The sequence below is a fragment of the Apodemus sylvaticus genome, chromosome 9, assembly GCF_947179515.1.
Source record: "Apodemus sylvaticus chromosome 9, mApoSyl1.1, whole genome shotgun sequence".
Classification (NCBI taxonomy): Eukaryota; Metazoa; Chordata; class Mammalia; order Rodentia; family Muridae; genus Apodemus; species Apodemus sylvaticus.
Window position 1 is genome coordinate 48,428,202 of NC_067480.1, and position 27,138 is coordinate 48,455,339.

At 43.5% G+C, this 27,138-nt stretch overlaps 1 protein-coding gene across 4 annotated transcripts in view; it reads left to right on the plus strand.

The window, feature by feature from the left end:
* The window catches only part of Plekhm3 (pleckstrin homology domain containing M3), a 168,459-nt gene that overhangs the window by 87,006 nt on the left and 54,315 nt on the right, over nt 1-27,138 (plus strand). For all 4 annotated transcript variants that reach the window (XM_052192009.1, XM_052192006.1, XM_052192007.1 and 1 more), the window contains one exon: nt 11,669-11,732. In XM_052192009.1, the coding sequence (XP_052047969.1) occupies nt 11,669-11,732 (64 nt within the window). The remainder of the gene's footprint in view (nt 1-11,668; nt 11,733-27,138) is intronic.

Consider the following 27,138-nt stretch of genomic DNA (forward strand, 5'->3'; position numbering starts at 1 on the left):
AGACATACACTCACACACTCACACATAATGGGTTAGAGAAAAAAAATGTTTAATGTAAGAGGCTTATTTATTTAATGAAGTTTTGAAAAACCCACACAGAGTACTTGCTGTGTCTCTGACCTTAAATGTTTTGCCTCAAAAATATGAGATCTAAGTGTGCAAAATATGGTTAATATTGAATTTTAGAAGAATAAACCTCTTTAGTAGTACTATTAATGTGAAGTATGTATGTGTGTGTGTGTCTGTGTGTCTGTGTGTGCACATTCTCATGCTGCAGGGCCTGCATGGTGATCTGGTTTTCTCCTACTGCCTTGAGGGATTTGGGAAGCAGGGGTCACGCTTCAGTCGTCAGACCTGCACACAAGCACCTCTACCAGCCGAGCCCTCTCACAGACCCAATATTCTCCCTAAAATAGTATCATTAAAGATCAGTAATTTATTAATATTTAAAGTGTATTAATAGCATTTCTTTATGCTCAGTAAATGAATATGACTTTTTTTTTTATTCTCTGGAGTATTTATTAGCCAGGCTTTTATGGTTAGTTTCAACTTAGTTAATTTAAACTATTACTAGCTAAAGTTGGGTTACAGGCTTAACAGACCAGCTGCACAAATCTCCCAGGGCTCAGAAACTCTAAAATATTAATGTTATTTTGATAATGTTTCAAAGCAACTGTCCTTTGATTGCATCATAAATGATTTTTCTTTTGGACCAACTCTAGAAATGTGGTTTGTAAATTGTCTGTCTGCTGCTCTCCGGTGCTGCCTCCTTTCCTTCTTCCTCCAGAGGTGTCATTCAGCCAGAAATATATTAGATATATATCTTATATATAAATACCAATATCATAAATATAAGATGGAGCTAGAGGCTGCCTGCAAGGCCATTCCATACCATAGTAAACAGATTAATAAGCTTGAGGAAGGCGTACTGAGAAGCTGTGTGTTAATTGTACTAAACTGTACACAGACATAGCTCTTTACTCAAAAGTTCTTCAAAACATTAGGAAGTAAGTTTGCTTCTTTGTAAAATAAAATGTATCATTACCTAAAATCATTTTTTGGAATGTTGTATTAAAAGTCTGACATTCTTGTTCTTATTTAAACTACTTTAGGAATTTGAGCTGGGATTTATAAAAGGGATGTGATCTGTCACTGTTATGCTGGGCCCCAGAATAATCACAGCCCAAATTTCTTCCCCGGCATTGCTACTCCAGTCTTCAGATTGTTGCTAAGTAGCTTACACACACTTTCTGAGTGACCTGGTAAAGGAAACCCTTATTTCTTGTGACTGTCTACTAGATATAATACCTTGTGCAAGCTTGCCACCTTCTCTGCCAATGAGATTAGCAAAATGAGGCACCTAGAGAAATGATTGAAGCTCATTTCTTCAGTGAGGGTTCTCATCGAAATACCTGCCTTTGATTTCAAATTGTTTTTCCATTAGCTCAGAGCATGGTTGGACGTATGAGTCCTCTCCATATCCAGCCTAATGTAACTATTTCAGGAGAGTTTGCAGCTCATATCACTAACACCAAATTGCTCTTCCTTGGATGCCTCACGGTGCTTTTTACAGATTTTGATGCGGGTGCCAAGTCACTATGGCTCCTGGACCTCAGTACAGATTACCTACCTGGATCACATATTCCTGAAAAATGCAGCAGTAATATGTGAATAAATGGTTTTCTTTGTAAATTATCCTTTACTCACCTCTACTTATTTTTCAGACCCTTATTATTCAGAAACAAATTCCAGAGATCTGTATTTGGCATTATCTTTTTTGTTATGTATATGAATATGTATGTTGTAATTTTTTTCTTTAAAGTCTGTTTAAATTGAAATAATTACATTCCAACACCCTTCACTTTACTCTGTGTGTGTCTGTCTCTCTCTTTCTCTCTCTCTCTGTGTGTGTGTGTGTGTGTGTGTGTATGCATGTATGCCTGTATGTGTGCACATGCATATATAGGCCAGAAGCCAGCCTAGGGGATTGTTCCTTGGGAGCCATGTCCCATGGTTTTTGAGGCACAGTCTCTCACTGGCCCGAGGCTGTGATTTGGTTAGGCTAGCTGACAGTGGACTCTAGGGATCTTCCTGTCTCTCTCACCCACCAGCAGTGGAAGTACCTGTAACTGCAGCTGACATTTTCACAAATATTTTTTTATTTATTTTTGATAGTTTCCATGTATATGCTGAATTTAAGTAATTTTTACCCCAGTGCCTTCTCTCATTGAAAGCTCCCTTGTTCCCCAAAAGCCCCCTTCTTTGTGTGAGACCCTGAGTTTAATTAGGGTTGCCTGAAGGAGAATGAGTGGGAAGTTATTTACTAGAACATGGGCAACTTATGGGTTGCTACACTACAGAAGAAAGTTTCACCCCTTCCCCCAGCTGCTCTTAACTGCCAGGAGCCCTGGGCTAGAGAGATGGCTGAGGGTTAGGAACACCCTGCTCCTCCCTGGGCCCAAGTGCTCCACAACCGCCTGTAACTGTAGCTCCAGCTCCGGGAGGCAACTTCTCTCACCTCCATGGGCGTCTGCATGCATGTACACACACCTTCACATAATTAAAAATAATTTTAAGAAATCTATAGAAATAAAAAAAAAGAACACTTAAAATCCACTGAGCTATCTCTATACTATGATAAAATGTTGGCAGAGCCAATGTTATGCCTGCATTGTGTATGCTCAGAATGCAGTTTGTGAGTGTGGCACCACATCCTTGCCCATCCTCCTGTTCTTCCATTCTGTTTGTCCCCTCTTGCTAGATGTGTCCTAAGCCTTAGAGAGTGTGGTGTAGGTATCCCACTGCAGGCTGAGGACTTCTCTGTCCTTTATTCTCTGCAGTTAGTACCAGTTTCAGTGTCAGCTACTTCCATTGCAGTAAGAAGTTCCTCTGACAAAGGCTAAGACCTTCGCTAATCTATGAATATTTTAGAAGGCAGTTTTATCACATGTTTAGCAAACAATAGTAGTGAGTTTCGTCTAGGGTCTGTGATCTTCCCAGCTCGGTACTAGGGTTCCAGTACCAAGCATGTATTGTATTCTGTATATACAATCCATCCTGTGGATCAGGCTTTGATTCCAATCAGCAGCAGGTGGCCGCCCCTGTAACACTTAGCACAGGGCCTTTTTATGTATGCTGTGGGAATTGAACTCCAGTCCTCATGCTCATAAGCAAGAGCCTTACGAACTAAGCCCTCTCACCCGCTCCAGGCTCTGGGTTTCTAAATCCCAATTGTGTATCTCTGAGAACTTAGTTCCCAGAAATGTTATATATATTAACAGTTCTATCAAAATCTTGTGAAGAGACTCCTTCTCTCAGAGCCCAACTCGGCCCCTCACTGTCCTGAGTACCAGAGTTGGTGGGAGTTGAAGTCCTCAGAAATTAATCAGGTTAAATGGGTCTTGATTTGTTAACTTAACACCATAGAACAAAATGAAATGAGGTTCCCCCTTGGGTTTTGTTTTGTTTGTTTTTAAGACTATACTGTCTTAGATTTCTTAGAAAATTATCTCTGAATGTTTAACCCCCAAGTGTCAGCTAATGTAAGGGCTCTGAATCATATATGACCTTTTTCCTTTTCTGTTTTTATCTTTTCTCCTAAGTTACCTTCTCAGTTCCAAAGATGATGAATAGAAGTGTTGTCACTAGACCTCGGCGTGCTAGCTGATGGCTGTGGACTTGTGGCAGGCTTCTTCAGTAGTCTCCGTACCAGAGAACCTGTCAGTGCTCTGGCTTTCTTTGATGGATGAGACAAGCAGAGGACTGACACTTAGCACTTTTGTCCTTTGACTTGCGTGTCAGCCCAGCTAGATGAGTTTGCATTGCCATGAGCAGGCCATGTGTGTGGTTGGCCTGCTGCAGAAATGCTGCTGGGGGCCGGGCGGTGGTGGCACACGCCTGTAATCCCAGCACTTGGGAGGCAGAGGCAGGTGGATTTCTGAGTCCAAGGCCAGCCTGGTCTACAGAGTGAGTTCCAGGACAGCCAGGGCTGCACAGAGAAACCCTGTCTTGAAAGACCAATAAAATTAAAAAAAAAAAAAAAATGCTGCTGGGGTTGGTGATTGAGAGTGTTATAGTGCAGGGAGGTCACTTCATGCATAGGAGGCCGCAAACATAGCAGCCTCATCTGAAAACCAAAGAGATCTTTCGCAGCAAGGATCCTTTTTACCAAAGGACTGTTATGTCAAATGACCTTTGCTTAGTTTGTAGCTTTGAGTTCTTAACATGGTGAAATTTGGAAGTTAATAGGAGAAATTAATAAATAATATCTGTTATATGACATTTTAGTAAACAATGAAGCTTTTTTTGCTTTTTTTTTGGGGGGGGGGGGGTTGGGTTTTTTGAGATAGGGTTTCTCTGTGTAGCCCTGTCTATCCTAGAAATCACTCTGTAGACCAAGCTGGCCTCAAATCCACCTGCCTCTGCCTCCCAAGTGCTGGGATTAAAGGCATGCACCACCACTACCCAGCTAAATGAAAGCATTTTAGTTAAGAAAAAGTGTGTGTGTGTATGAGTTTCCAGTTGGCCCCACATTCCCTTTCCTGGGTCAGACTCTGTTACTTACCCCTGTGTTCGTGTTCCTACATCTGTATTAGCAATTTACTTTAGTGTAAATATGCTCTAGTCTCTCCCATTTCTTAGGATAGGAACCTTTTCTCTGCCCTGTATCCTCCTTTAGCAGTGGCCCACTTTCTCTCCTTTCCTTTAAAGCTAAGTTCTGAAGAGTTGTGTACCGCCCTCACCCCTCTGCAGTCTGGCTGTCTTCCTCCTGCCCAAACTGTTATCTGAGGCCAGCGGTGAATTCCCGTTTCTAGAAGGCTCGTGAGAGTTGTCCTTGTGTTGTGTGCCCCCCCTCCCCCCAGCAGCTCTTGTGCTGTGGATTCTTTCTCCCCCCTTCCTTGGCCTCCCTGATGCACTTCTGCTGTCAAAGTGTTCCTTCCCAGGCTTATCCCTGGAACAATCCTTTCTGGCACTGTCTGTCAGGGGCCAGGTCTTTTCTGTGTCCCGGGTGTGTTGTCCTGGCCTTCATTATAATCATAGCTCCACCTGAAACCCACAGGCCAGAGACAGGAATTTCCTGGCCTGACTCAGGAGACTCCACTTGGCCATACCATACAGTTCACATCTTCAACAGCCCAGACACTCTCCCAGTGAGAGGGCTCCTCTTCCTTCCTCGGTGAGATGAGACACAGCTTCCAGTTATGTTCTTGACTTAGTGGGGAAACTGAGGCTTCTTTGTGGCTCGCCATGACCTGAAGATTGAGGTGCCGGTCTTTGTGGTGGAAGGTCCGTCTTGTAAGCGTAGTCCTCCTTAGAGGTCTCATCTCACCGAGGCTTTCCTGCCGTCACCCCTTCTTTTTCCCGTCTGCTCTCACCATGTCCTTCTTTTACTTAGGGAACTTCTGTGGTACCCCATTTCTTTTTAAGTAGATTTATCGTGACAGTCAAAACACACACATGCACTGGCTGGGTACATACTAACTTTCATACTAAATCTAAGTTCACACTCTGTAGTATACCCTTGCCCGGGAGAGGCTTACTAAGCACTGGGCATGCTCCAACCTTTGAGTGCCTGCTGCTGCTGCTGCTGCTGCTGCTGCTGCTGCTGCTCTTCCCACCTAGAACACCATCCATCCTTCCACCTCCACTTCCTCCTCCCAGGGACTCCTGACTTCCCATTCATGGAGGCCTTCCCTGGCCAGGTAACCTGCCAGCTCCCCTCACCCGTATGTATATCTGTATGTTTAAAAACTGTGCTTTTCTAATCTTTAGTGGCAGGCACACTGACTGCTGCACTGCTTAAGTCAATGAAGTCTGTGCTTATTTTGGATTTTAATTTTAGGTTCTTAACCATAGTGATGGGTTGCAGGGGTATTTATTAAATTCATGGTAGATAAGGTGACCAGTATTTTCTGACCAATGGATGCAAGTAATTACCCATGCTGAATTGAATGTATTAAGTAAAATTAATGCTGGCAAAAGTATCTTTAGAGGACACCAAATTTTGCTTCTCAGACATATAAAAATAGCTCTCCCAGCATCTTCCCTGAAGTGACTGCCTCCCTGAGGTGCCTTCCGCTAGGCAGATCTGCATCGAGCATCTTCCTGCTGATTGAGCAGGCCCTGCCTGTCTAGGTCCTCTATAACCCATGTCCTATTTAGACTTGAAGGAGAAAAGACCCTAGGCATCCCTGCCAGTTCACTCCATTTTCTCAAGGGTCTGGATTTGACCCTTGTATTTGACCCTCAAGGGTCTTATATGACCCAAACCACAGTAGAGCAGCTCTTGGGGTCACATAGATGAAAATCATCATGGCTGACAACCTGATCTTGGTGTTTGTGTCACCCTGGTTTTCCTCTGTGGTTAGTCTGCCTGAAGGAAAGGCTGGAGAATGTGTTTCCAATTCAGTTAGCTTCCATTGAGGTGAGCAAGGGGCAGCAAGCCTTATCTGCCCTGTTGCCCTGCTATGGAAATCCATATGCTTCCTGCAGAGGCCTGTGAGCTCCAGAGCACAGCCCTGTCTCTAAAGGTCTGTAGGAAAATCCTCCTCTCTTTCATTTACATTAAAAAGCGGCTCTACAGGAGATGCTTTTACTAGGTCCCACTGGCCCCTCTGGGGAGATTTATTCTCCCTTTTGGCGTCAGTGTTTTTATGTCACAACTTCCTTCCTCCTGGGGAGAAGGGCTGATTGACGTTATCTCTCTTAAAAGTCTGCATTTTAATGGCTACCTCTAAATCTTTTGGACACACGTCTTCTCCAGACACAGTAGGCTCAGTTCCTTTATCTTTTCTGCATATATTGAATTTTCCAATTTTTATGTCTATCATAACTGACCTTGTGTAAATTATGGTGTTCAACACTGGAGCCTGATACAGGGAGACGGTAGATGACAAACTGCTGGAGGAACATCAGAGTCTCCTTTAAAGGGAGAGGGAAAATCAATTCATGCAAAATATATTTACACAGTTTGCAACATTAAATAAAGGCAGAATTACCTTCAGCTATTCAGATAATGCTGAAGGAACAGAAGAGATGACAGAAGCCAGAATTGCTTCTGTGAAGAGAATAATGAACAGGGTTTGGAAGGAAGAAGAACCCAGGAAGGAGAAACTGGAAATTCTCTCCCTTACTCATCAGTTGTGGTCATTAAAGCAGCACACTCAGCACCTGTTCTAAGGCCTGCTTCGTCGCAGGTACAACACAGGTGTCTGCTTGCTTGGATAACTAAGAACCCCACCTGTCTGAAGTTCAAGAGCATGCCAGGATGACTTAGTTTACACATAACTCCTTTATCATATCTACTCTAATCACAGAAATGTTAGGATTTTAGACCAGAGAGAGTTTTAAGTATCAAAACATAACAGATCTGCTCCCTAGTGTTTGTCCTTGCTGTAGGTTGTGCCAGAACCTTCCTTCAGCCCTTCCACACTGAAGGACGGGTTTCTACACCAATGGACGCGGTCGGTGGGATGGCAAGATGACTGGCCCACACACCTGGGTCAGTGTCTGTTTCTCAGCACTGCTGCCTTGTAGCTTTTACTCAAGAAATTTCATTATTTACCTGTCAAGATGATTCCTTCCTTCCGTTCACTCCCAGCAGCCTCTGTCTTACCTGTTAGAATATGATAATATTTCCTGTTGCTGTCCTTCTTTTTCTATGTGTTTGAGTCTCAAGAGACCTGAAAATACTTAAGTACATCTGACAACAGGACCATAATCCATAAATACAGTATTATATTCTGGAAAGGATCCTGGAACAAGGGAACAACATTAGTGAAATAATTGGTGGAATTGAAATAAAGTCATTAATTGCCTTGTTTTGACCACTCTCCTGTGGCTATATGAGTTGTAAGCACCAGAGGAAGCCAGATCAATGCTACAAAGAAAGAGGAAACATAGATACCCAAACTTCTGTATGAATGTTCTTTTCAAAACATTTTTCCAGGATAAGAAAAATTGCAAACCATCAAAGTATACATTTAGGTAGTTCTAGACAGTGGAACACGAAGAGTTAACCTTTGTCTGTGCCCATCCCCCTTCCTTCCCTTCGGTTTCTCATCTGTCCCATCAGTCTGTGCTGATGTTTGAGTGTCTGTCTCTTCTGCATCCCTCACACCCTGTCTGTCTCTGATAGCACATGTAGGCATAACTTGGTCATCCTCCCTCCTTCATAGCTTGATCCCATGTTGGCCAGGGGCATCACCATCTACTGGCCCACACTGAAAGAGTCATCTTGGACCTCTTCCTCATCTTTCACCCATTCTAAGTGTTGTCAGTCCTTAGAAAAAGTCCCTCATAAGTGTGTACCTGCAGCATTCATTATCTCTGTCATTACCTCAGAAAGAGCTTCTGATATCTTGTCAGGAATACCTGCCAGATCCTCTCCATCTTTCCTACTGCCCTTAGAAGGCGCAGGAGCCAGCCCAGTGAGGTACACTTGTATTGGTCGAGTGTTGGATACTGAGGCAGGATGATGACCACAAGTGCAAACCAGCTTAACGTAGAGAAAAGTCTCTCAAAAAAGAAACAAAACAAAAGCAGACTGGGAGATGGCCTGCTTTGGTAAAGTGCTTCTGTATACACACAAAGCCTTGAGATTGGGGCCTAAGCTCCCAGTAAAGATTGGCAACAGACATGCATGTCTGTGATCCTAGCACTGGGGTGTCAGAGACGGGAGAATCTCTGAGGCTTACTGGCCAGACAGAGCTAACATATTGGTAAGCCCAAATCCAATGAGAGACCCTGTGTCAAAAACATTGGTGAGAGCAGTCAACCTCTGGCCTCCACATGCACCTTCACATAGGGCTTGAACTCCTGTACATACACACACACACACACACACACACACACACACACCACACCACACCACACCACACCATACCACACACACATATTCACACAAAGGTCAATGATTTTTTTGCTGCCCAAAAGAAATACACCAAAGAGCACAAATACCATACTGCTAAATTAGATGTTCAGTTCAAATCCACTTCTCCTTCCTATCCCCAACTTGAAGAAACTGGAAAAAGCTGCTCCTTTATGCTCAGAAAGCCTTGACCTTGAATTGTAGTTTCATGATCCTGGGCACATTAGTCTTTACCTCTGAGCCCATTTTCTGTTCTGTTTTGTTTTTTTAATGGAGTGCATATGTAATGCTCAGAACAGCTGGAAGGTGGGATGACATTATGTATGCTGAGTTAAAAGTTTTACTGTTTATTATTGCTGCTTAACACTGGGTGCTTAAAATGAGGAATGGTCTCTTAATCATCTCTGTCCTGTGTGTTAATGGTGCGGAGATTGGTTGTATCCCTTGGTTCCTTAAACTATGGTCCACTTTCCACAGCAGGGGCCCTTCTCTGCAAAAATCTACTGTAGCATGCAAAGCTGAGCCCTTTTCCTTTATCCTGCCAGCCACCCAGGAGTTGCATCCTGCTTCCTGCCACAGGTCAGCCCTAGCCCATTAGAGATGAAGGAGCTTAGCCTCCGAACCCAAGTTCTGTTTCCTAGAATGCAGTGCCCTTGTCACTTGGTCTATGAATGGAACTGTGTTTTGAAACAGAACTCTTCTATTCCTACAGCTCCAACCTAGAATGGCTGTTTGGTCCTCTACTAGCCAACACTTTGCCAAGTGATTCATTACCCTTTTTTTCAGTAGTGTGGTACTGTGCCTAGTGTGTAATACACATTTAATCAGCATTAGATGGATAGAGAACTGAACATATTCATCTCTAGAGTTTGGTAACTAATTTGCCCTTAATTAACAGATTGAGTAATGAATTCCTCAGCAAGTTACATATTAGGCCAGGGTTTCTAACCCTTGGTTGTACTAGTAATAGGATTTTTGCCTTCACTGTATCCTGCTCTCTATCCTACATAGATAGTGTTCTCTCATTTCTTAAAACTGCCCCAGTGATTCTGATAGGTAGCCAGAATTGGGATCTGCCATTCTAAAAGGCTGTGTCTCACACAGCACTCTTAACATCTTCTCTTTCCAGCGTGTAGTCTAATGACCAGTTTGTTTTACCCTTTAGCTGTGCTTGGCTCCATGTTTCTTGAATGCAGATACGGAGACTTCCTCGTCCTTGGCATCTAAAGGATAGTCATTAATGTTAGTTCAATAAATTGGGGGTTTCATTTAAAATACAAGTTAGAGCTGTAGAGATAGCACAGCCATTAAAAGCTGAGGCACACAACCAACCACAAGATTAGGGTATAGTACCATGTGAGACAGAGAGAAAATGCCAACAACTGTGAGCTTGGCTTTGGGTTTGGTTAGAATATGTATCGTTTCCTTTTTGTTGTTTATTTATTTTGAATCAGTGTCACCACCCAGGTTGACATTGAACTCAAGATTTCTTAACTCTTCCAAGTACTGAGATTACAGGTGTATACTACCCTCTACCTTGTGTGTGTGTGTGTGTCTGTGTGTACGTACATGTATGCATGCATGCATATATATTGTTCCTAACTGTCTCTACCGTGCTCTCTTTCTCGGGAGCTGCTTGCCCACAATTGGTTTTTGTTTTTATTTTTGTTTTTCTATTTACTCACAGTCATCTGTCTAGAAATTAATAACAGCTAGTGAAATTTGTTGCAGTGTCTCAATTTACAGTTTTATTTTATTGTTACCATCTGTGCCGAAAATCTAAAAGTTAATTTCAGTGTGCCCTTAAGAGAATATTTCATGAATGTGACATTCAGTGGAACTCTCCTCTGCCCATTGGTGATTCTAGAGAAACAAACACATAGGTTGCCATTCTAATATTCCTTAACTCTAAAATGAGTAAGTTTAGATAAACGGTTGTATTAGTTACTCTTCTGTTACTGTAACAATAAGGTGACTTATAAAAGAAACAATGTAACTGGGCCTCTGGTTTCTGATGGTTAGAGTCCATGATGACAGCAGAGTCGGGGCAGCAAGCACAGCTCACAAGCTTGCTTCGTGATCCACGAGCAGAAGGTCGGAGGGAGGCACACTGGTTATCGTAGGATGCTTTTAAAATCTCAAAGTTCATCTCTCATGGCAACAGGCCCTTCAACAAAGCCACACCCCTAACCCTTCCCAAACAATTTTACCAAATGTAGGCCAACATTCAAACATGAGCCTAGTGGGGGAAATTGGGGACATTTTTATTCAAACCAGCACATTTCTGCTATATCTACACCGATGTTAGTGCCAGCAAGTCCAGGTGTCCCTGTTACACAGTATGGCAGGTGGACAAGCGTAGAAGCATAGAAGCACATGAGATGTGTGTTAGAGACGTAACTAGTATGAGAAACCAGAAGCAGGACAGGCATAGTGATACACTCCTGTCATCCCAGCATCTGTCAAGGCCGAAGCGGAAGGATTTCGAGTTCAAAGCCACAGTGGGTTACATATCAAAAACTTACCTCCAAAAATTAAAAGAAAAAAATAAACAAAACAAAACAAAAATCAGATGTGGCACATAATACTATGCCATTTCAGACAACATCAGAAATGAAAAATCATATTTACTTAGAGTGTTTACCTTCCAAAAAACATTAGAGGAAAGGGAAGTTTTCTCTAAGAGTTGGCTTCTCAGAGGGTTGGGAACATAAGAGATGAAAGGGGTTCTGAAAGAAACGTAACAGGAAACATGTCTCATGGCACTGCTGGTCACTGTGTGTCTGCTTTTGTTTCCAGAATTTTCCCCAGAGAATATCTCCTTCAACAGATCCACCTGTACTCTCTCGCTGACCTGCAGCAGGTACGTGCTCAGAGAGCTTTCCATTTTCATTTTCTGTCAGAAGTCACTTTGTGGATTGTGGTTTGGGCATTGAATTAATCTGTCATTGTAGTAATTTCTTCAGTTAACTAATTTCTAATCAGAATCCGGGAGATTCGGTATAAAAGGTACTATGAGACTGTGACGAATACAAGCAAGAACGTGGAGTCCCTGGCGCACTCATACTTTGGTACTGGGGAAGTTAAGTGGAACAGCCACGTGGGAAAGCAGTTTAGCAGCTCCATGTAGCCCAGAGATTCTGCTCCCAGCTGTATGCCCAGGAGCTTATGAGAGCTTGTCTGTGACTGGGGAGGGCTTATGTCCCTGCGGTTCCAGCTACTTAGGAGATTGAGGCAGTGTGGGCTTCATAGTATAGCAAGACCGGTCCCCAGAGCAAATAAAACCAAACCTTTGTGAGAATCCCAAGTGCAGTATGAGTCACAATAGAAAAAAATGGGGAACAGCCAGAGGTTTATAAACTGATAGATGGTTGAACAAGATGTTGTCATTATATAACATTATCCAGCGAGAAAAAGAAGGGAAATCGTGATACAGACTAAAACATGGACGAGCCTGTGAAATAGCATGCTAAGTTAAGAATCCAGAGAGGGAAAAATAGCTGTCATTACAACTATTTAAATGGCATGTCCACTATGAGCAAATTAGCAGCGACAGAAGAGAGATTAGTGGTTCCAGGCTCTGGAAAGAATGGAGGTGAGCAGAGCCTGCCAGTGGGTGTGGATCTCTTCCAGTCTGATCCAGATAGTGATGGTGCCTTGGGAATATACTGCAGCTAAACTGCTGCTTTTTTAAAAATAATGAATTTTATATGATGTGAATATTTCAACTAAAAATTATGTGAAGGGAAAAATAAGACATGGGAAAGGCATTAAGTGAGTTCACAAAGCCTTCAAATGCTGAAATCTAGCAGTTGGATACAATTTAATAAAACATAGCAGAGCACAGAAGAGAGGCAAGCCCAGCCTTTAGGATTTTGTTAGTACATGTACTTTTAATGATTGACAGGTTAGCAGCCAGGAAGAAACCAAGGTCTGTGTGCTCAGTGCTGAGATCTGAGTCTGCTTAGCTTTGGTTAATCATTTAAACCATTCTTACTCACTGCTAAGAAGCTGTCAGACACTGAATGAAAGCACTAACTTTACTTTCTAAATAAATACTGATTGTTTTAAGAATCAAAAAATAATTGTATGACAACTTAGAAATCTCAAACTGCTGAGAGCCTGTCTTTGTTTCTTCACTGGTTATTTTGCCCCGAAAGAAGTGAGATCAGCATAAAAACTCACCCCTTGCTCTGCGCCCACTTCTCAGACTGTAAACTACTTTTCAAGGTTCGTGGTACATGAAACCTTAATTTAATTAAGGTTTTTCATTTAAAAATTTAAAACTTTTGTTTTTTAATATAAAAATTTAAGACTTTTGTATTCATTGTCATTTGGAGTAAGACATTTGTTTTAAATGGAAGAAGTAGTGCATCATTAATTGGAAATGCCTGAAAGAAGGCTGGCTTTAGTCTACATTCCTTTTCACACTTAGACCCCCTTGCTCCTTCAGACGTGCCTGCCTTTCCTGCATAGGCAAGCCCTCTACAAAGCGGCTGGCCAGGGTGCAGAGAGATGTGTCTCCAGGTACAGTCGCCTGATGATATTCTAAGGGAGAATTGATGGAGTTTTCTGATACACCTTATTTGTCTATCTTCTTAGCAGTCTGCCTGGCCCATAATAGCTGAGGGTCCAGACACTGCCACTGAGACGTGTGTTTAAAGGCACCAAGCGTTCTTACAAAGGTGGTTTAAAATAAAGTAGCCCCCTTTTAAGAAGGCCCTTCAGAAATGAGTTTGTGTCAGATGAAGAGAGAATTAGAGTCATTCCATGGTCGTTTTGGGGTGTCAAAGTAGCCCGTCCATTTAGAATAATAGAGCCTGCCTTTAGAGCCTCCCTGTACCCTGCTGTCTCCCCCACACACCCCTTTCTTTTTTCCTTTTTGTAATAATCAAACTACAAATGCCAAGCAGCTTACTTAAGTCAGTGACAGTGGTGTTCGTGGTGGGCCAGGCCATTAGTCCCCCAAACTGCATAAGTAGCTTAATCAGTTTTCAGCTGGGCAGTGGAGTGATAGCAGCCATCACCAGCTTACCAAACTCCCCGTGGGCAGGGGCGAGAGCTCAGTGCATCCACTTATGTAGCAGCTCGCTCTACCCGGTTCTTTGTGCCTGGCTTTAAGAGCCCAAACTTATCATATTTAGAGGAAGTTTAATTCAATTACTGTTTCAGCCTGAGGTAGACTAAATTGGATTTAGCTTTTGATCTGTCTGTATCATGGCTATCAGCCCTAAAGAGTACCCCTGCCCATATCCCTTTGGTTTCTGGGCAAACAACCAATATGTTTTCTAGATCTGAAGTGTTCTCAGATATAGGGGAAAGGACCTGGAGCAGAAAATCAATACTATCATTTTTTTCTGAAAGAGTGTATCAGGGAAGCAGGAACCTTTCCTGGCTGCCTATGAACTGAGCCATCTCTGTCGCTCCCTTCCAGTCCCATCTCTTACTCTTTGTTGTTGTTGTTGTTCATTTATTTATTTATTCACTTTAAATCCCATTATCCAGAACCCCTCTCCTGTCAGCTCTCCCCTCCCCCATTCCTCTTAAGGGCTTCTGTAAAAGCAAACTGTTCGATAGCAAAGGGAATTTTGAGGCATATGTTTTATAGTGAAAAAAAGAGAAATCCATAAATTATTGAGCAGTCATAGCTCCTGAGCAAGAACATATTCCTTTTTACAAATTTCTCTTAAATTTGATTGTTTTAAGAAAATGTCAAAGGAAGTTATAATCTAATAGGCACAGTAGCTGGTGAGAAGGCTCTGAGGATGAGGCACTTGCTGCCCAGCCTCGTTAGCTGTGTTTGATCCCTGGGACCCCCATAGTGGAAGGAGAGAGCTAAATGAAACTTATCAGCTGTTGTCTGATCATGCACATACAGACAAGTATATGCGTGTGTGTGTGTGTGTGTGTGTGTGTGTGTGTGTGTTTGTGTGCAGACTCTCTTCTTCCCTCCCTCCCTCCCTCCCTCCCTCTCTCCCTCCCTCCCTCCCTCCCTCCCTCTCTCCCCCCTCTCTCTTTCTCACACACACATACACACACACACATTTATTTATTTATAAATAAATAATAATAGACATAGTAAAGAGGAAGTTTATATTTATGCATAATTTTAAAATAGTGTATGTAGTACACAAAGCACTAATGTTGTTTAAAGATATTGAAAACATTATGGTACCAAAAAAAATCATACTCCCTCCTAAGTCTTATTTTTATAACAGTACTCAAATTTTTAGCACATATACTCAATCAACAATGGCTAAAGACTTTTAGCTACCTAATACAACTTTTGTTACAGTCGAGAAATTACTGTTTTAATTCTCTGACACTTTTGGGTATATTCATTCTTACTGTGGTATACTTGGGTATGTGAGAATAAATTGCAAGAGCTGGCAGTTGCTTAGCAGAAAGCAAATCACCTGCTAGCTATTGGCACCAGAGTGCCAGTGCTCAGTCCTCGTGGCCTGTGTGATTCACTGGTGTTTAGTCTGCTCTCTGAGTATTACATGCATGGAAAGGTAGCAGTTGTTCAGCATATTATGTGATTAGTTAGTTGGCAGCATTTCCTGGAGCATATTAAGATAGAACCAAGGATCATTCCAACCTAGCAGAAGGGCCAAGGGAGCACTATAAGGGCAGGCAAAGGTTCTCCAGTTCCTAGGAAATCTAGAGTACCAGCTCAACTCACTCATTTCGTAAAACTTGGTTCCAAATGAATTTCTGTTCAACCAAAAGGATCTTAGAAAATGATATTCAGGCTGAAGTGGTAGTGCATGCCTTTCATCCCAGTATTCGGGACCAGAGGCATGCGGATCTCTGAGTTCAAGTCCACTTTTGTCTACAGAGCAAATTCCAGGACAGCCAGGCTTACATAGTGAGGCCCTGGCTCAAAGAAAAAAAATACTATTTAGGTTTTTTTTTTTTTTAAACTTTTTAAAAAAAACTTCTGTATATCTGTGTATATCTCTATGTGTATGTGTATGTGTATGTCTATGTGATGATACCCACGGAAGCCAGCGAAGAATGTCAGCTCCCCTGAGGCTGTAGTCATATGTGGTTGGTTGCTAGCCACTCAACATCAGTGCTGGGAATCAAACTCGGGTCCCCTTCCTGAGAAGCAAGAGTTCTCAGCTGCTGAGCATCTTCCCAGCCCCTGCTATTGAGGTTCTTTGTGGGACACTTTGTTTTGTTTGGGGTGCTTTTTGTTGTTTGTTTTTTGGCATATATGGGGGAGAGGCTTTCTGTTAGGAGGTGCAAATACACAGTGTTTTTTAAACTCTCAAAGGGCTAAAAAGGCGCAGACAGCCACTAAACTTTTGTGAACATGGGGGCATATAAAGTGGGAATTTTAATAGGGAAATTTCTTTCAAGAGTTTTTTGCTTGTTTTGATACCTTGAGAGAAGGGAATAGAATAGAATTTGTTTTGTTGTTTTATTTCATGTGTATAGGTGTTTTCTCTGCATGTACATCTGTGCACCATATGATTCCTGGTGCCATTAGAGGCCGAAAGAGGGCGTCAGATACCCTGGAACTGGAGTTACAAGACACTTGTGAGCTACCATGTGCATGCTGGAAATTAAACCCAGAACCTCTCAAAGAGCAGCAAGTACATTTAAATACTGAGCCATCTCTCCAGCCCTTGTTTTGTTAGTTTCAATGTATCCATCATTATCAGATATACATGGGAAGACTTTAAGACAGAAACACAATAGAAGGTTGTGTCCCAACAAGATTGTAGCAATAGCAGCACATTCCCATTGCCCTGGGTTTCCCCTGTTCCTTGTGAGTAGTAGACAAGCTACTTACTTCTACCCTCTTGGTTCTTTTAACAATGACTTAAAAGTTTCCACATCTTACCAGCAGACTATGAGTATATGAAAGTTTCTGTAGAGCTGTTCTTAGCTGTTTGTATGGATCCAGTTAGAATTCTGGTTGAATATGGCATTCCCTAGAGTGTAAATAAGAGAATTCTTCTAACGTTCCTTCTGAAAGGCTAGGACCTTTTTTTGTGTGCTATGAAACAAAACCATATCTATATCTATCTATCTCTATCTATCTATCTCTATCTCTATCTATCCATATCTATATCTATATCTATATATATACATATGATATATATATATATATATCAATCACCATTTCCTCTGGTGTTACTCACCTCCAGGAAACTTGTAAGTTAAGCATTCAGTGATTCTAGTCATGTGTGATTCAACAGAAAGTATCCTGGATGGTCCCAGGGGTGAGGCAGAGGGCTAGTGTAGCCCTCCCAGGGGTGAGGCAGAGGGCTAGTGTAGCCCTTCTTTGCCCTTTCCCTTACTCACCATCTCATCCCCTCACAAATCTTTCTCATGGGACAATTTAAAGGACCTCTTCCTCATTATCTACTTTTCCTGGATTCCAAATTTTCCAAAATGGACCTTACTTTTAAGTTATAGTGAGAGCTGGGCAGTGGTGGCACACACCTTTAATCCCAGCACTTGCTAGGCAGAGGCAGGTGGATTTCTGAGTTCGAGGCCAGCCTGGTCTACAGAGTGAGTTCCGGGACAACCAGGGCTACACAGAGAACCCTGTCTCAAAAAAAAAAAAAAAAAAAAATTTATAGTGAGAAAAATGATTCCTTACACTGCCCCGCATTCACAGTGGTGCTAACACATTGCAAACAGGAAGAAACATTTCAATAGATTACTTTTTTTCAGTGTTTTGAGACAGGGTTTCTCTCTGTAACTATGCTGTTCTAGAACTCACTCTGGTTGGCTGGCGATAAATCAGCAATTCCCCTGCCTCAGCCTCTCAAGTGCTGATAAATTAAAGGTGTGTGCCACTATCACTTGGCTCAATAGATTGCTTTTAATGAAGAAAAGAGATGGAAAAGTTGAGAATTTTAAGTAGAGTTGTGAGTGGGAAGGATGCCAAAGCAGAGGGAGGGCCAGAAGACCTGGAGTGTCACGAAAAGACTGAGCTATAGCCAAGTGCAAAATACCTCTCCAGAGTGTCCTAGACCAGATGGTCCAATGGTCAGATGGTCGCCATCTCACACGTGTGCATATTCAGTGACTCTGTGGCTGGATAGACAGGAGAGAGGGGATGCATATCCACCACCACTGTGTGTGTGTGTGTGTGTGTGTTTGTGTCTATCTGTACATGTGTGTGTGTGTGTGTTTGTGTCTGTCTGTACGTGTGTGTGTGTGTGTTTGTGTCTGTCTGTGTGTGTGTGTGTTTGTGTCTGTCTGTACGTGTGTGTGTCTGTCTGTCTGTCTGTACGTGTGTGTGTGTGTGTGTGTGTGTGTGTGTGTGTGTGTTTGTGTCTGTCTGTACATGTGTGTGTGTCTGTCTGTCTGTACATGTGTGTGTGTGTGTGTGTCTGTGCGTGTGTGCGTGTGTGTGTGTGTGTGTGTGTGTGTGTGTGTGTGTGTGTGTCTCTGTGTGCTCTCTCTCTCTCTCTCTCTCTCTCTCTCTTGTACATGCATACAGAAGATTATGTCAGGTGTCTGCCTCTATCCTTTTCCACCTGGTTCTCTCACTAACCCTGCACTTTGCCGTTCAGGCTAGGCTGGCTAACCCTGAGCTTCTCAGAGCCAAAACAGGCTTTTACATGGGCTCCTGGGATCTGAACTCAGGTCCTCCTCCTTCCACAGCAAGCGCTCTTACTCACTGAGCCATTTCCTGGCCCCTGTGCTCTGCTTTTGACTATCAAGATAATTGTGAGTTGTTTAATGTTGCCCCACGTTTTGTTTGTATTTTAGACAGGTCTTGCTATGCCACCCAGGCTGACTTCCATTCCAGTCTTCGTGCTTTTGCCTCCAGAGTACTGGGATTGCAGGCATGCCTTGCTAATTTTTGCAGTCTTTGTGAATACTCACTAAATGTCCCTGGATGGCAAACTTCTCAGCTGAGATTTTGCAGAGTTGCCCTATTCATCAGTGTGACATAAACGTCTGTCAGGAGTGTTGCACAGGAGCAGCGTCTCTGGTGACCCACCTCAGAGGCTCCTAGAGCAGCAGCAGCAAGTTCACAGAAAGGCCCTGTCCAAGGCAGCTCAGGCCAGCTTTGAAGATATGTTTTGCTGAACTCTTCAAGGATATTTGGTGAATCACTTTGTATGCCCTGCCCCCACCAAGCAAACAGACTCACAGAGTGCTGTTCTCTGTGGGCACTCTTCACAGAAGCAGTAGACAAAGGAAAGGCCTAAGTGGGCACTCAGGGCAGCTGCCCTTCTGCCAAAGTACTAACAGGTGATGACCTTCATTCCCCTGTGGGTTGATGTCACTGAGTCCACAGCCAGCAGGAACACAGTGCTTCAGTGCCCACAACCAAGTCATCAGTCCCCAAGCGTCAGGAGGCTGAGGAACTTGTATTCATAGCCTCAGCAGCCCTGAGCCCTGCTCCATTGTCCACCCAGGCATTAGGGGGCAGAATAACTAATTAGGAGCATTCGGATTTAACAAGCAGAAACACAAAGCGTGACAGCTCGCCTGTGTCGCTCCCTAGCCAGTGCTTAGGTCTGCTGTAGCTACTGTGCCTTCAGGAACCCTGGGCACACCCTGGGATGTGGCGGGAGTGTGCTGTCATTAAGACATCAGGAAATCTGTTAACTGCTCTACAGGGTTGTTCTACACAATTAATGAGTTAGGGGGAAAACATAAGGTATTTGAGAAAATGCTTTTTAAGCAAATGAAGATTTAGAAAAATGAGTGTGCCCACTTTCCTCCGAGGCTTTTTCTGAGGTGGTGAGAAGGGGTTGAATGTCACTCTTCAAGGCCCTGTAGCTTGGCAGTCTCAAGGGAGCAGGTGTTTCCTGAGTGGGTGCTGGGCTATTCATGCCTCCTGATCAGACTCCAGGCTGTTCCCAATCCTGTGTAGAAGTGGAAGAGACAGAATGATAAATACCATGTACTAGTCCTAGATCCAGAACAGAAGCCTCAGTCTGTGCTTCCCACTGACCAGAATGACTGCACTTTTTGAATTAGGTTTGGTTTAGTGTTGCTTAGTTCAGTTCAGTTTAGTTCTTGGTTGATTGATTGAGTGAGTGAGTGATTTTTGTGATTTGCTGATAGGAAATGTTAGCTGAAGGGAATAAAGCAAGTAAATAACAAAGTGGTGGCAAGGACTGTGCTTCTGGTGGCTAGTTAGTCTTAGCACCATACCCAACTACAGTGAGGTTCACAGATGCATTAAAGGACTGGGGAGATGAACAGGATTGTAGCAGAAAAAATGTTCACATCCAAGTACAGAACTTATGAAACTTTTTTTTAAAACCAGCTCAGAATGAGGACCTTGTATGAATTTGGATAGAAAGCCCCATTACCTAGGTAGAGAGACCTCAGCAGAGGGCCCAGAAGCTGCTCATAAGCCCCTCTGGCACAAGCACCATCTACTGCCTGAGGATGCAGCCACAGAATTGGAAGGTGGCCAGTCAGTATTGAAGTCACTTTCTTGGGACCCTTGGCTCCTACTTATTTTCAGTCATCTCTGTATTGGTGGCGATTTTTGTGTTGTTTTCCATTTATATAAAATCCATCATCGTACGGACTCATTAAGGACTGTTTTCAAAGAATACTTGCTGCCAGGAGTATTATTGAGCTGTCCATAGCCTGACTGCCCAGCCTGACACCTCACATACAAATGTCACCAGGAATGCAAGCAGAGAGGCTACAGAGCCCGTCATGTAGATATCAGTTAGTAGGGCATATTTCTGTGTATTCATTATCTATTGATATACAACAGATTACCCCCAAACATATAATTTAACACAAGAATGAACAGTAATTGTCTCTCACGGTTGTTATGGGCCAGAAATTCCTGAGAAGTTCAGTTGAGCTGAGGTTGCAAGGAGTACCCTGGGTGGGGCCTGTGGTCGCCAGCAGGAGCAGTGTCAGCTACTCCACAGCTGGCAGACTGGGGCGGGGGGCTGACTGTCAGTGGGAGGCCACATGGGCCACGCTACAGGATGCCCAAGGAGTCCTCATGGTGTGATAGCTGGCTTGAGAATGGTTTGAGAGAGTAAGAGGTAGATGATGTAATTCTCTCTGTGTGGCCTGGCCTTAGAAGCCCAGGTGCTGTCATTTCTGCCATGTTCTTATGGTTAAAACAGAATTGCTAAAGCATGTTCCAGTGGTGCAGGCTATGAGCCAGTAGCCTGAAGAGAAGAATCAGACTCCATTTTTCTCTTTCATGTGTGTGTTTATGTTCATGTGTGTTCATGCATGTGCACATACAAACCAGAGAACAACTTTCAATCTAATTTCTCAGGTACACTTTTAGTGTTTTAGTGTCCACTTTCTTTGTTTTTCTTTCTTGTTTTTGTTTTGGTAGCATCTCTCACTGGTGGCCTAGGGGTTACCATGTAGGCTTCCCTGGCAGCAAGCCCAGGGACCTGTCTGTGTCTACTTCTGCAGAGCTGTGTTACAAGTCACACCACCACATCCAGCCTTTTTATGTGGGCTCTGGGGATGGAACCCAGGACTTTTGTGTGTTCACAAAGCAAGCACTTTATCCACCACCTCTCCAGCCCTCACTTTTCACATGGTAAAGAATATATAAGCATATTATAAACTACCCTGCTCTGTAATAATGCCACCTCACACCTGCACATCACTTATATTTAATCCCCTAAACAACTTTGTGAGATAGATATGGCTGCCTTTAACTTTTAATATACTTACTTCTGTAGTGCATGTGCCACAGTGTGGAGGCCCAGGAGCAGCTTGTGGAGGTCTGCCTTCTCCTTTACTGTGTGGGCTCCAAAGCCCATCATGCTTCGGGAACGCCTCCTTACCCTCTGAGCTGTCTTGCCAGCTCTGGCCCCTTTTAAAGACTTATTTTCACTTTTTAAATCTGTGTGTATGTTGGAGTGCATGCATGCCACATGTGAAGGTACCCATGGGTGCTAGATGCCAGGGCTGCTTTGCCCCTTTGTGTCAGTGTGTTTGTTACAGAATGACTGGGAAACACACCAACCTGGTGGAGCAGATTGTGGCAGACTATAGAGTGGATGCACACTACCTCCCGTCCCGTGGGGCTCACTTACCTGTCACTCACCTACCTCCACTGAGAGTGAAGGGGGTAAAAATCCTCTTTCCCCGGATCTGGCTGGGCGGCTGTGACATTATAAGTTTTTCTATGTGATTTTTCAAGGCCAAGGTATTTAAAAGGTAATATAGCTTCAAGACTTGGCTTGAGCCATCATGTTATAAGGTACCCCATGGAGGGAATACACTTAGTCACCGTGACTCACACCCCAGCTGAGCCTGAATTGGCAGCCACCAACTGGGTATATGAGGGAAAACTCCAGCCTTGACCTTCGTGTACTGTTAGCCCAGGGTATAAATGAGTATGCAAGTAGTTAGAACACTGTAAGCCACCTCTGTTGTATCTCGTGTGATCTGCAGACTGTGGGCATAATAACATGACTGTTTTATGCCGCTAGATTGAGGGTAATTTGATATGCAGCGATAGTAATTGGAACCTCCCCATAATTTGGCTGTCAGGGAAGGCCTCCTAGGAACAGATTATAAGTTAGATTCAGAGCCTGCAGATGTGAGCCAGGCACACAAGAGTGGGAAGAAGACTCTTTGGTTTAATAATCTCATAGCCCTCTGTGACATGAGTTGTAATATTCCCATCACTAAAAACAGAAAGAAAAAATTATCACTAGTCATGACATTCCTGAAAAATATTCTATTTAGTGCATAAAAATTGTCTGGACAATGTCTCGGTAATGGGTTCATGGAATGGGTTCAGTGGTGGCACTCTTCAGGAGTAAGATTCCAGTGTGCCCAGGCTGCAGAGTTGGGTTTGTAATCTTCACTTTCTGCCTATGCACCAGAAGCATGAGCCCAGTTGTCTGTTACCCAACCCCTGGCTGGGTATTTCCTCCATATGCATTCATTCCTTCAGCAACTAAGTATTAAGCGCGAATAGCCCAGAAACGGTATGTACCGGCTGTGGAACAACTGAGGGACTCATTTCTCAGGAAAGGACTAATGGCTCTTCTTGGCATAGTCTCCCTGGTGGTGTCCATGGGATTTTACCCCTTGGTACCAAATGCCAACCTCCTAGCACATTTTCACCTCGTCTTCAAGGACACCAGAAGAGTCCAGAAGGGACTGAAGGCCTTAGGAAGTCTGGCCCTTTCCAGAGTTTATTCACGTGCATTGTCCTGAGGAACCAGGAAGTACAGCAGCCCTATAAGCCACTTAGCACACTGTCCTAGCTGACACCATTGTCTCCCTGTGATCCTGGCTTATAATTCCATCTGTACTCACAGCTTGCTGCTTTCAACAGGAGCACATCTGTCTTTGGAGGGAAAATGAGAAGGCTGACAAGGGCAGCTTTTCCCATTGCTGTTTGGTTTTTAACCTCTCATTAAGTCTCAGTAAAGCATGAATGCATTTGCTCCTGGGATCTTAAGTAAGATTAGGGATCAGTTGTGACAGTGGGGGTGATCTTTGTAGCAGAAGGTATAGGCAGCAACAGTGGTGCTACACAAGCCGCTCTAACATTCAGCTGCTGAATGGGTTTCTTGTCACAGAATTCTGTATTCCTAAGAGTTAGTCATTTGTGTATTCATCTACACAGAAGAAAGTGGTAAGCAATGTGGGTGTCCCAAGCACTCATGACAAATGCCAGGAACTGGGGTAGAAAGCCCCCTTAGCACCACCGATGGCCCAGGATACCAAATGCATGTGGACATGACAACCATTCAGAATGGCAGTCTCACAGGTCTGTTCAACATCGTAAAGAAGAGAAACACAGATTTAGGACAGCGCTACATTGGCTGGGATTCCTGCAGAGACACTGAAGTGGGGTCTGGCTGAAGTGGCCACAAGAGAGACTTCAGGTGGGGACAGTGAGCCTGAGGGTCGCTCTGAGGGAACAGCTTTTATTCAGGAGCCCCCAGAGTCACCAGCTCTGTCCATTTTCTGAGAGAAGCCGGAAATCCGTATTTTATGTGAAATTTCTCAATATTTAAACACTCTGCAGGCCAAACAAAACATAGCCACCATTTTTACCTCTGCTTTATAATAGAGAATGCCTGCCTTTGTTCCTGCAAACTAATGAATGCTCAATTAAGAGAAGGAATTTGGAGGTTAGTGTAAGATTGTGCTCTTCAATGGGCTGCAGACCCCATCCCAAACCCTTGAGATACTAATTGACAGGCTTGCCTGGGCTGACAGCCTGGCTCTGAAGTGGACACACACCAGGAAATAGGAAAGCTATTCCAGGTCACTCTGCAAGGTCAGGGCAGCAACGCAAACATTAGGAAGGCTGAAAACACAGGTCAGGTGGCAGTAAGAAAGCTCCACAGTCCAGATAGCTGTAGCTAATAAATCATATTGGAAAGGTATCAGTAGCTTCTCTCTCCCTGGTATTGCTCTGTGAGGTAGAAAATTGAATAGAACTCAAACTGCAGTTGGCTGTCAGGAGTTTTTAAGAGACCAGCATGCCAGTATGAGGTCAACATGGGATGAAGTTTCTGCCTGGAGCATAGGTCTCCAAAAGGGTAATGATATACATTGTGGGCGTCAGAGGGGCTGGGTACCACAGTGCTTCCTTCCTCACGTTTGGAATTCACTGCCTATGTTCAAATGCCCATTCACCCTGGTACCTTGGTCAAAGGGCCTGCTCAAGGAACTTCCTCTGTGCTAAAGGAGTTTTATCTCTGAAATGGGGATGATATTACTTCACCAAAAGGGATGTGCAAAGCTCAGTGCTAGTCAGAGAGAGTCTGCCTGACACACAAGGCTTTGGAAAACGTGCGCTTTATTCATGGTGTATATTACAGTACTGTGGTACAGGGAGAGCCCAGCCTCCTCAGTGTCGCTGACACACCCATCTGTAGACGCTCGATTGCAACCCTCACTGCAGAAGCAGTGCTGCTGCCTCTCAGTTCTGCCCATCAAACTCAAGGGGATGTTGACCACAGGAGCCCAGGGTCATCTCAGCTGCCTTACCGTCACCATATGGAGCGGCACATTGGTAGAAAAATTGTGGTACGAACATACCTCTGCTTCCAGCATGGTCCTCCGCCAGACTTCCCTGTAAGCCCACAAGGAAGTGACCATGGCGAGCCTGCTTTCATGGTGGTACACTTCCTTTGCACTTCACCAGGTTTGCTACTGGGACCCTGCTCTCAGCTGGCCTCCTCTCTACTGTTACAGAAAAGTCTTCAGAGCTTATGCCAAAGGTGAGTTTGTGCTTGCTAAGAAAGGTGAACATCCTCCACACCCATTTCTCTGAAGGGTGAGTACCCCTTTGGTGGATTATGCACAGGTATCTTCTCAGTCATCACAGAAGGCAGCCATTTATAGAATTATGGAAGACATATTTTTGGACTCAAGGAAAACCACCAAGACCATACTGTTTCTGCTGCTGTAAGAGAAGCTCAGCGGCCTTCGATGTTGGCAGAAACAAAAGGCAGCCTTGTTTCTTCCCACCTGCAATTACAGTTTTACTAGCTTGTAAAGCGCACATAGAATTTGTGCTACATTCTTGTCTTGCAGTAGGGGAGCGGCCCTGCTGTGAATGTAATTGGCTTTCTAGCTTCCTTTAACACAGAGGTGGAAAGGAGCTGGCCTGAAGGGCCTTTATGCTTAGAATTTCTCCATGCTGAATTGTGTTTAAATTCCATACATCTCCCTGAATGCATGGTTCCATTAAGTCTTAGTTAGAAGTGGCAACAAGGCTTATCTCTGGATATAGCCCCTTCCTGCCATTTCTTGTCCCTTTGTAATAGCTGAATATCTCTCTCTCTCTCCTCTAACTTAACTTACTGGTAGGGATTATTTTGAACCCTGTTAACCCCTGTTAAAGATATATGATAAGAGTGTGAGGACTTTATTCAGCACATCTCATTTGGATCACCTCCTCCCTTTTCCAGCCTCGGTTTTACACAGAATTCCTTCCCAAGCTAAGGATCACTAGACACATCTTGGACAGAAAGTTTTTTATTTTTACTCCTGGTTCCTGCATGGCCTAGTGAAAGGTTGAGCTATACAATCTTTAGAGCCTCTTCCAGCCTGGTTTTTAAGTTTTCTTGAGAAGTTACTGAAATGGGGAAGCCACCCCACATGGCTTGTCTTCTAGGGTCACAGCCAGATTGCACAGAACAGCTGGCTACAGCAAGGAGCCAAACGAGCCAGACCCCTGAATGCCAGGGGAACACCTTTGGTTCTAAGGAACAAATGGCAAGACTTCCATGTGCCAGAAATCAGCTGTTTTAGCTTTTTGTCAATAAGTAGCATTTTAAGTATTGTTATAAATACAGTCTGAAGAACAACTTGTCAGGAGCATATTCAGTAGATAATCTTGCATCCTATAGCTATCAAACAAGCTCTGACAATTGTTAAGCAGTCCATTGTTGTAAACATTATAGAGGATACCTAGACAAACCTGTTTGGTACAGGTCAAGCAGCATGTGGCCTCTTAGCACCGCCAAAGATGCTGAGGCTGGCAGGACACAGCATACTCTTACAGGAAACCCTTTTCCCCTCAAAAGTAAAAAACTATATTCTAATGATTAAAAATGATAAAGTAATATACTAATCAGTAACAGTTGTTTATTATCAATATCAACTACAATGGACTGTCTTTAATGTGTATGCTATACTGTTCTATATTGCATAAATTGAAGGGATCTGTGTAATTGTGGTGACACGTTCTGAGAAATGTACCAATTTCCTCATGCAAATGCATAATCCTTGTACAAACTAGGATAGCTAGCTCACTGGGAGCTAGAGTCTTACAGGGTTGCCACTGTACATTTCATGCATTGGTGACTGAAATGTTTAAATGACAGAAGACTGTGGCATCTTTATATACTCCTTAAAAATAAGTCCTATTTATACCCCCTAATCCAATGGCAGTTAAACTAATGTCCAACACTCAAACATAAACCATTAAAATAATATGACATCTGGTGCAGTTAACTAGTGAAGAAGGAGTGGGTGTTTGCTTTGGGGTTAAAAGCAGGGAGCCAGAGGCCATTTGCAGCTCTGGTGTGTAAGAGATGGGCTACTTCAATGTGATACAAGGGACACTAAAGCAACAGGGTAAGATTTTAAGGCTAGAGAATACAGGAGAGCAAGAAGGCTGTGATGGAACTCCTGAGTGGAACCGAGGTCAAGGGGACAGGGAGAAAGTAGGCAAGGCAGTTGGAGGTAATAAAACTACTGCTCATAGTTTCACCTTCCCTGCCTGCTGCCTTCAGGGACAGGTCAATGCTCATGCAGCAAGAGGCCGGAGCCAGAGAAGCCAGGATTCTCCGCCTTCT